Raw genomic sequence first — 10,666 nt, 5'->3', positions numbered from 1 at the left:
CCATACCCAGCTAATCTTTGTATTTTTAGTAGAGACGGAGTTTCACATGTTGGCCAGGCTGGTCTCAAACTCCTAACCTCAAGTGATCTGCCCGCCTCGGCCTCCCAAAGTGCTGGGATTACAGGTGTGAGCCACTGCACCCAGCTGTAACACTGCATTTTTAAATCACTATCACAACTTGCAGCATTTTGTCAATAATGAGATTGTTTTGTATGCTTGGGGGTGACTTTTTCTATTTTCTCTCCTATTGAACATTTTTATGACTTTTTAGGGAGTTTGTTTGAAGACCCTTTCTTTAAAATTGTATATTTCTGGCACTAAATATTTGTCAAATCTATAGGATTTCCCATGAGATTTATCAAATGAACCCATTTCGATCCCTCCTCTCTGCTTCTCACCGAGTTTTGCTTTGTAATGTGTATGCATGTGTGCACCTAATGGGTTTATTAACCAAATTAGCATGTACCCAATGTTCCCTTCTGTTATGCAAGATATTGGCATTTTGACAACAAGCATGAAGTGAGACAGATGGGGCAGAATTATATTCAACTCTTTGCATTTTATTATTCAGGCTATCTCATTTATCAAGCAACTCTACTTTGTGAAACATAAAATGATACAAACAGTCATTATCAAATGTATTTATTACTGAAAACATAACATTTTTCAAGAAAGGCAAACTGGCTAAAAAGTCCTGAAAGTGTTCAAAAGTAGATAAAATAGCAGAAGACACCCACCAAGGATACAAAACAATTTTTAGTAGCGATCCTGCATTTAATCAGCATGTTCTTAAATAAATTGCTTTTGAAAAATTCTTTAAATGACACTGCCAAAAAAATGAGGACACCCAAACAGATGCCAGAAAACCTATAAGGGCTGGATTTTATGTGACCTGGTCATTAAGCATAGGGATTCATTTTGTGAGCTCGTGGCAAATCGGTTTGAGGCCAGTTGACCTAGAACCGATTTGGGATGCAGGCACTTACCTCCCTGCACGTGCAATATGTGGGCATGGGGACAATCATGGCCCCCAGGGGAAAGGAACGCCCCTCCTGAACATGACCTCCAAGAGTAAGGGCGAACTGTCAGCTTTTAACTGTTTATTTTAAAGACATATTTACACAGAACAATCTTTACAAACACATTGAACACAGGGGAAGGGAACAATTTTTTAATGAACAGGGCCTTAATATCTTTGCATAAATTAGTATAAGAATCATAAACAACCACTTTAAATAAGGCAGCCCCCCCAGCCCACCCACTACCCTCCTCTGTTCCCTATCTCCCAGCTTTCTCAGCCGTTCCCCACTTTCTCCCCTTCCCCACAGGGCTGGGCTTGGCTGCAGGTCATGGCAGGCCGATGAGGCAGGAGACACAGAAAGGAAGGGGGGAAAGAAGGCCCAATCCCTGATGGGGGCGTCAGTGGCAGAAGAGACTTTCTGGGCATCGACCAGTCCCCACTCCAAGCATGAGCCTTTAAGCAGCAGCAGCATTAGCAGCAGCAGAGGTAAAGGAAGGCTTGGGGGGGGGGCGGATAGGCAAACATTGGGGTTATTGTGGGACTTGGGGGGCCCTGACTCCCCCGTCCCCACACACACAAAGTTGGGCATCAGGCTCTTGTCTTCCCTTTCTCCCTCCTGGGAAGCCTGCTCAAGCAATAGGTGAGAAAGCTCCCTCCAAGGAATGGCTGGTGATGGCCCCTCATGGAAGCTGGGGCCTCCCGGGGAGAGGGTGCTATTCCTGCTGCACTTCCTCCCATCCTTCTTTCCTTCCTTCCCTTCCTTTGCTTTCTTTTCTTCCTCCTGTCCCTCCTTCCTTCTGCCCTTCCCTTCCTTCTTCTCCCCTCTCCACCTCCCCCAAAGGAAAAGCCCTGGAAGGAAGGTCCAGTCAGCACGAAGGGAAGGCCATGGAGTCCAAGGATTGAAGGCTACCTCATGCTCCTGAAAACCAGCACCACTGGCGTTGAACGGTAGTCTCAGTTCCTGAGCTGCCCCTATTAGAGTACCCCGGGTCTGGGAATGCTGCCAGAATGGGGGCAGCTGACCAGTTATGGAACCTTCCAGCCCAGCTGGGGGAATGGTGCAGCAGGGGTAAGTCAGGGAGGTGGGAGCAGCTCCAGCCCTACAACAGGATAGTTCACAGCCAGCTTGCCTCTCCCTTCCCTTCCCCTCCCAGCCACCCCCAGCCCCAGCCTCGGGAAAAGGCACTTCATTTGCTTTGAAAAGACATCATCAAGAGGGAAGAGAACATCATAAAGTAGGAGATGGGAGACCTGGTCCCCATTCCGGCTCTGCAATGACTCTGAGCAGGTCACTCCCCTCTCCAGGCTTCTGTTTTTGCAGGCGTTTGCCTAAGAAGGCTAAGTGGATCTCCAAGGGTCCTTTCAGTTCTAATATTCTGTGATTCTTGGCAAAAACAACCTCTTGCTTGGCTTTTACTCCTGGGAGGGTATAGAGCCATGTCAGACCCAGCACCCTCCCCTCCTGACTTAGAGCTTAGGCTAGCTGGGGATGGGGTGTGGGGGCAGGAAGAAGGGAGTATTGGGAGGCACAGTAAGGCAAGAGAAGTGACAAAGGACTTTACAGGCCCCTCTCCTTTACCTCTTCCTTAACTGAGTAAACACCGATGCTCCACCCACTTCACCAGAGCTCCCCCCACCACACTTCTGTGCCCCCAGTGTTCCCTGTCTGGATCCCCGCAGCCAGCACCTCTTAACTAGAGTCTCCCCTTGCTTTTCTCTGCATTCCTCCCTGGAGGCCAGGTGAGGGGTCCAACTGACAGGAAAACAAGGGATCTGCTGGAGCCCGCAGAAGGGAGCATTTCCACCCCGGGCCCAGGGCAGACATGAGGAAGGAAGGCCCAAGTGAAGGGTTGGGGCGTTAGATGAGATAGGCAGGGACTAGAGCAGTGGGGACCTGGAGAAGAAGGGAGGCTTTCCGGGGCTGGGTCTCCAAAGTCAGTCCAGGGAGTGGCCAGGAAGATGGACTGGACGGATCCTTGTGAGAGAACGGGAATCATCCAAACTACAGCCAGGAACACGCCACTGGGGAAAGCAGGCAGGTGAGACGAGCCGGGCCCATCGGTGGCTACAGCAGGTGTGAGGTGAGAGCTGAATGGATGTGAGGCCTCCAGAGAAGCAGACCAATCTATGGAGGAGACAGAACCACAGGGGGTGGGCACTTGGGGGCCCCTTCAGTCCTAAGGAGACAAAAAATGACAACAGAGAAGTCATGGACATATCCTAGACCAAAGGAACTCCCCAGGAAAGGAGAGGAGACCCCTTTCTCTCTCTTCCCCCAACTCCACTCAGCCCAAACCTCAAGCCCAAGGCCCCTGAGTTGGTGCCTGCCTGTCCCCATTGCAGTGGGACAGCCAGCAGACCAAGTGAGGGACAGAATTCAGCTCTCCTCTCTCTGCTGCCGCCTTGGTTCTTCCCTCCTTCTCACAGCTCCAGGCAACCACAGCCACAGCTGTCCTCTTGTTCTCTGCCTGAGAGCCCCTAGAGCTCTCTGCCTCCTTCCCCAACTCTGGTGACAATCTACACTGGACATCTGTAGGTTTGCCCTGGGCACCCCTCCCCAGCCATTAAGGTCCACCAGAATGTCTAGAAATCTCTAAGCAGGCCAGCCTCCCCAACCCCAGACAGCAGGGTGGAAGGAAGACTGGCCCAAGTGTCAAGCCCCTCTCTGGGCCTCAGACGAGGAGATCGTCTGTAAAATAAAGGCGCTAGACAGCTGCCCCATAAGCTCTCTTGCCAACTCTAAGTCCCCGTGCGTGTGGCGCCAGGACTGCTTGATGGATGTGTCTGGCCAGTGCTGAGCTGCAGGGTCACCCGGCTTCTGGGCTGTCCCTCTCCCTCCGCTTTAGCACTGTCCACTGAGCAGAGGCTCAAGTACCTGCTTCAGAAAGGCATGGGTCCCTTATGGGAGAGGCGGGGCCGCTGGCGGCGGAATTTCCTTCGACCTCCCTGCCAGGGCCCTGGCCCGTTCCTCGACCCTCTGGGCTGCACCAGGTGGCGGACATTGCCCTCTTCCAGCCCATTCCCATAGGGAAGCTGCATCAGGGGCCCTGCAGGAAGGAGAAAGCCTGTTAGTGAGGAAGGTTGTTGGAAACGAGCAGGGGCCGCAGACCACAGGCCCACGGGAGGGGTGGTCTCTCCATGTGGCGGCACTTCTCATAGATTTTCTTTGTTTCTGTTGTTCATATTGAGGGAAAATTTGCCATTTCTGCACTGTCCTGGCACAAACGGAATCTACTACTCACATCTTGCCATTGATGCAGCTGATTTTCTGTCCTTTTGACAGTTATATCATGTTGCCGACAGGCACAAGTGGGTTCTTTGGAACATCATTGGGGGTGTGCACTTTGGGGCGTCATGCCTGTACTTGGCTGGGTGGCAGGAGGCAGTAATCACCATGGCACCCCTGCGACTGGTACACTTCAAACATTTTAGACATATGACATTACAATGACCCTCCCACCACCATGTACCCATCACCCGGATTCAACAGTTATCCAGATGGAGTCACATATGCTTTAGTTATCCCTTTTCTATTTTCCTTGACTGCAGTATTTTAAAGCAAATCCTGAACATCACGTCATTTTACTCCTACATCCTTTGATATGCAGGATGACCCACTTTTGAGTACTAGAGAGCTCATATCTCGCCCCTGGGTGTCTCATCGGTGGTTAGGCCTCTCTAGGGCACCAAGTCCTCCCAGTGGATGGGGCTGGGCCAGGCGGGTTAAGAGGGAGGGGTCTCCGACTCAGCCTGCCTCATACTGTCACCACATTTAGAAACCTGAGACCAGATTTAGAGACCAATAAATACTGCACGAATATTTGAGAATGAATAAATGAGAGAATGGTCACCTTCAGCAGCATGTCTGTGCACCAGGAGCGGGGTGGGCTGCTGCAAGTTGGTACCTCCCCACCAATGCCCTACCTCCTGAAATTCCTGGATCACACCCTGCATCCTGTGTCTCATGTAAATTCCTTCCATTTCAATCTCAACTGGCTTCTATTCTGCACTATGGGGCTCCTCTTTACATCTGTCCACATCTGTCAGGAGGCTTAGAGTAGAAGCCTCCTGACACCAGACTGAGCCCTGACAATGGAATCCAAGTGGGGCAGGGTATCCTTGGGTGCAGTAAGGGAAAAGTCATGCAGGCCGACTCTCACGAAGCCTACAGTCCATGCAGGGAAGCTGAGCTGCCACCCCCAAGACAAGCCTGGTTGGTGACAGCAGGCTGTGTGCGGAGATGAAATGGTGCCGGGGAAGAGGCAGCCAGGCAGGGTACTTGTGCAATGCCCAGTACGGGCCTGTGCAGATACAGCATCTGAGGCCAGAGATAATGAGTAACAGTCTCTCTCCCCCTGCACACCATCTGATTTGCCTGCATCTAGATTCCTGTCCCTTGAGCCCCATTGCCATCTACCCAGGAATTCCCACCACTTGCTCACAGTTTCCACAGAGCCTCCCATTGGCTGCTCACACCCCAGTGATACCGCTGGCAGTTCCCCCTTCCCCTCTGCCTCTGCCTCCAACATCCCCACACTGTTCCTTCCTTGGCTCCTTGGCTCTTGTGAGTCCTCCTCCACTTGCACACAATTTCCAAGTGTTTAGGCTCCTCTTGGGCGAAAAGTGGGCGGGTTTGGCCTTAGGGCTCTCTTCCCCCAGGCTTCTGGGCCTGCAGTTCTCCCCACTCACACCCAGACATACCCACCCCCTCCACAAATACATACATAAACACATATTCTCCAAGCCTGCACCCTCCTTCCCTCTTTCCCCAAGAAAAATCGCCAGGTCCATGAGGACCCCGCTGTTGAGTTGGGTCATTTGGTTAGCTAGCCACAATTCCATGCCAACTTGTTCCTTAAATTCATAACCTATGAGAATTAAAAGAAAAATTATCTTAGCACTTTGGAGCAGTAAGTATGGATGGAACAAGTGGGCTGCTTCTGTCTGACTATCACAGAGCTACCCTCTTGGCGCCATCTGTGAGGGGGCTGGGGCTGGAGAGGGGGAGGAGGGAAAGACCTTCACTAAGCTCCCCACCACAGCTGCTTCAGCCTCTGCCTTGAGTTCTGGGGTCCCCACAAGGCTCACCGTGATCACTGAGGATGGATCTGAATGATGCTGATAACGCAGGGGAAGGACCTAGGGGCCTTGTGAAGTGAACCAAGTCAACTCTTGGCTCTCACCTCTGCACCTTGAACTGCTGGGGGTGCAGAAGGGATGGGGCAGTGGCGCAGGCCATTGTAGCTCAGGGTGGTAGCAGACATGGAGAAGAGAAGCACCATGCCAGGAGGGGGGGGGCGTCATCTCCATGTGCTCAGCACCCAAGATTGTAAGTCTGTGGCAGTCAGAAAGGGAGGGCTAGAGGCCGTATGTCAGGATGAGGAGCAGGGTTGGTGGTTCTGACTCTGGCCAGGAAGATGTCTAGACTCTAGGTCTGCAGAGAACCGCTCTGAGCTGACTGAGCCCCCAGCCAGGCTCTGGAGACCAGCCCCGGGCCTCTTGCATCCCTCCCATTGGGTGGGGGACTCATTGTCCTCAGCATCACCGAGCTCTGCTGGCTCCTCCCGCACTCTGAGCCCATCACCCACCTGTTTCCTACTTTTGATTCTGAGTCTGGCTCACCATCAGATAAGCTGACACCTGAAACCCTGGCTTTATCCTGTCCAAAGGAACAAATTAGAGGCTGTTGATTCTCATCACTGCAGAGGTCTTGACTGTACAAAAGAATTCCCCTTTAGAAATGGAGGCCAGCCCTAATGCACTTAAATATTTTCTTCTAGCTCATTTGCTATGTAAAAGGAGGCTGGAGCAATCCCCCAAACAATCTTGAGCCTAGAGAGATTGGAGCCATTGCCTGCTGAAGCGCCATCAGCCATGAAGCTATAGCATCTCTATGCTGAGAACCGCAGTCGGGGGAGGACAGGATTTGACTTTCATGCAATCTGAACTCCAACCCTGCCAACGCACAAAGAGGTACGTGCGACTTTTCAGGAACATGCCAGCCTCATCAGGAATGACGCACCTGTTTTTCCTCTCAGTCTGGCCTGTCTTGTGATGACTTTAAAAGCCCAAATGTGTCCCCCGTTGGGGACCCCGCTGGCAATGCCCCTCCACTGCTCTGTGGTCCTGCATGTGTCTCTTTGTCTGCCCAGTCCCCCATCCTAGTCGCCTTCTCCAGGGCCCTGTGCTGTCTCCAGTGCCAGCTTTGCTGCCCTGGGATACATCATGCTCTGTCTGGCGGCCCTCTGCTTCCCTTGCCTTAGTTCTTTGCGTGGAGAGGCCTGGCTCAGGTTACACGGGTGCTTAGTGCTAAGGACTGGGGATGGAGTGGAGATGCCCTTCCCTGAGCAGGAGGGGTACAGTAGGCTCTCCTCACACTCCCACTGTGACTGCAGGCTTTGAGCTGGGCCTGCAGAGGGGGAGGAGAAGGGGAAAAAGAGAGGTACTCAGAGACTGAGGGACACTTGGCCCTGGCCCAGGACTTCTCAGACTCACAAGAGCAAAGTGTATCCGAGGTCAGGAGGCAGTGGAGGAGTGTACACGGTGGTATCGGGGTGATGAGAGGCAGTGTGGAGAGGGGTCGGGGGCGGACATTCCAAGTCAGGACAGACTGTGGAGAGGAGGAAGTATGGTTTTCAGGCTGCAACTTTGACTGGGGACTCTGGCCGGGGACAGCATGTCAGCCTGGGCCAAGGACAAAGTGGTTCTGGGATTCCTACTTCTAACCCAGGACAGGAGCCAGCAGGAGCAGGACATGTGTACCTGGACCCTTGGCTGGTGGCCACCTCCAGGGACGTGCCCCTTCTTGGCTCCAGGAGAAGTCAGGGAGTAGAGAAGTCAGTGAGAGCCCTGAAAGTTTCCAACATGAGGCTTGAGCAAAGTGTGAGGGCAACGAATTTACCCAAATCAGAGTAGACAGATTACCTAATGAAGACGGGGGAATTAAAGCACGAAGTGGCAGGCTCTGGACCAGCCACACCGTGTTCAGGCATCCTGGCCAACTTCCCTTCCCTTGAAACCAGCTGTCTCCCCTTTGCTAGTACTGTCCCAATGGCTGGGCCCCAGGAGGGTCTGAATGGTTGTCTATTGGCTAGGGGTCTCCCCACAGCCTGTGTGGGGAGCACCAAGTGTGCAGATCCAGAAGCCCCACCTTCCTCTGGAACACTCTCTCTGCACCCAGTCTTTTTCTTCCCTGAAGGCACCACGCTGGACTATTTGCCTGTGGTGGTATTGTACAAGTATCATGCCTTGTTAATGACACCAGATGGTAGGCTCCCTGAGGACAGGCTGGTATGGTGTATCATTTGTATCTTACATTTGTATCTTACATTAGTATCTTTTGCTCCCTCTGTTACCTGCCTGATAGGAGTTTCTGTGGAAAAAACCTGCCCACTTCTTACTGTGGTGGTGGCTGACTTCATGCTCAGGTCTTGAAGAGAGAGATCACTGGCCAGCTACCTGGAGGCAGGAGGTGCCAGCCCCAACCACCACGCCTTTCTGAGAAGTCAGGCAGTATTCCCAGGGCCACAACAGGGCCAAAAAGCAAGAGCAGAGAAAGGAGGTGGCCTGCGATGAGAGGCAGGCAGAGCTGGCTGGACCCCTCGGAGGCTCCTGGGCTGCATGCCACCCTCCTGTTCTGGAGGATTTGGAACCACGTAGGGCCCTGTGCCCTTGCCCTAGGAAACTCGTTGCTCTGCCTTCTCCTTCTTTCTGCTTCCACCTCCCTGTGACTCCAGCCATGGTCCTGGCGTTAGTCCACCTGGTCTTGGCCTTCCCCTTGTGTGGTGCCAGGCAGGCAGCAATGACAGCCAGATCATAGGACTGTGGCAGCTGGAGGTGGGAGCTGGCAGCCCCAGGAGACATTGACACGCAGAGGACAGGCAGCCCGGGATGGGGCTGCTGGGGCGTGGGTGGGGACCAGGCTAGGGGCGGACGTGGGCACTAGTGCCAAGTATTGGCAGGTGAGGGCAAAAGGACTCCCCTTTCCTGAACTGCAGGGAGGGGTTGGGTCAGGTGCTGTGCTTCCTCCTTTGGTGCTTAGCGACAGGGAGACTAAGGTGAAGCATGCCCATGCCTGGGACAGAAAGAAAGGCTGGAGCCAGGATGTAAGAGAACCAAGTATCTGGGGGTGGGATGGAGGCAATGGGGAGGGCATCCTGTGCAGGGGAGGAGGCCAGCCAGGACCTTGGGGTTAGGGAGGAGAAGACCAGCCCAGCCCGGCTGGGCCCGGCCCTGCCTTAGGGAGGCTGCCTCTGCTCACACATGCAGGCCAAAAGGAGCAACAGCTGGGCCACCCCCTTCGCGCACTCCTGCCTATGCAACAAGTGTCACGTCTGCATGTTGGCACATCATCCCCGGTTTCCCGCGCCCCTGGACCGGCGGGAGGCTCCCAGCCTTCAGGGACCAGAAGACGTTCAACATGGGAGCCCAGCCCACCCGATTCTGGTCAGTTCCTTCCATCGATCCACGAGGGAGCGGGCATGTCCCCGGCCTCCACCCTCACCACGCGGGGTGCAGGGCATGGGGCACGCGGCGCACACCTGTGGTCCTGCGCTCCTGGGACTGCGAGCGACAGTTAGGAGGGTCAAGGTGACGGGCAGATGATGCCAGAGGCCAAGTTGAGCCCCGCAGAAGAAGCGGTTCTTGCGGCCAGCCGCCCCATGGCCCGGGGCGCCCTGTCAATCTGCTGCCTGGCGCTGGCCGGCGCGTGGCTGCTACTGCACGGCTCGCGCCGGGCTCCCCGGGAGGCGGGGAGAGTGCGAGGAGGGCGGAGGGAAAGGAGCGCGCCGGCTGCAGCCCGGGCGAGCGGGAGGGCGCGCACTCACCTCCACACACCGCGGTCAAGGAGAGCCAGAGCAGCAGGAGCGCCTGCACGCAGAGCCGCAGATTCATGCTGCTCCTCGGGCCGCCGCGGCCCCGGCGAGCCGGCGCGGGGGAGGAGAGGTCGGGCGCCAGGAGGCCAAGAAAGGCGCAAGCCGCGGCTGGCGCGTGCGGGCGCGGAGCTCGGGAGGCTCCCGGGCCGCTGAGTGTGCGCGCTGAGCCCCGCCGCTCCCGCTGGCCGCCTCCGCTCTTCTGCAGCCTCCTCTCCCTCCGCGGGGCAGCGCCGCGAAGCTGGCCTCGGCGGCTCCGGGAGCGGCAGCGGCGAGCTCTTTCCTAGCAGCTGGTTGCTCAGCCGCGGCTGCAACTGCCCCTGACCCCGGCTGCCAGCGAGAATGCTCCCCGCTCACTCCAGGGGCTGCATTTTGTAGCTTGTGGCTTGGCCGCGAGCCCACTTGGTCATGTGGTCATCGGGAGGGCTAGAGGGGGGGCAGGAAGAGGGAGAGGGAGCGAGCCTCCCGCACCGCCCCCCTCCAGGCACGCACTCTGCAGCCCCAGCCAGAGCGCGAGAGGGAACCCTGAGGTGGCCCCACAACAAAGGCTGCGCAGCCTCTCTGACAACCCACAACCGCTCCCTGGACAATGCCCGTCTGGCCGGGGGCCAGAGGGTTTGCAGAGACCTGAAGGATTTCAAACACAGGAAGCATTTGGGGCGGTGGAGGGGCACACTTAACCCTTTCTCACCTTGCTTCCTTAACAGCTGTCAGGAAACCTAGGCGCTTAGGGAAGGACTCAGTCTGGGTCGCCTTCACTCACGCCCTCTACCTC

At 55.2% G+C, this 10,666-nt stretch overlaps 1 protein-coding gene across 1 annotated transcript; it reads right to left on the bottom strand.

Annotated features, from left to right (window-relative positions):
- Positions 1-539: 539 nt before the first annotated feature.
- On the bottom strand, positions 540-10,384 carry APLN (apelin). The gene is made up of 3 exons (XM_003918257.5): positions 9,847-10,384; positions 3,897-4,068; positions 540-3,198 (listed from the first exon to the last, which is right to left on the bottom strand). The coding sequence occupies exons 1-2, from the start codon at positions 9,911-9,913 to the stop codon at positions 3,902-3,904; spliced, it is 234 nt and encodes a 77-aa protein (XP_003918306.1). The 5' UTR covers positions 9,914-10,384; the 3' UTR covers positions 540-3,198; positions 3,897-3,901.
- Positions 10,385-10,666: the final 282 nt, after the last annotated feature.

This window comes from Papio anubis, chromosome X (assembly GCF_008728515.1).
Source record: "Papio anubis isolate 15944 chromosome X, Panubis1.0, whole genome shotgun sequence".
Taxonomy (NCBI): domain Eukaryota; kingdom Metazoa; phylum Chordata; class Mammalia; order Primates; family Cercopithecidae; genus Papio; species Papio anubis.
The sequence above is the reverse complement of the archived record's forward strand: the minus strand, read 5'-3'. Positions and strand labels throughout refer to the sequence as shown.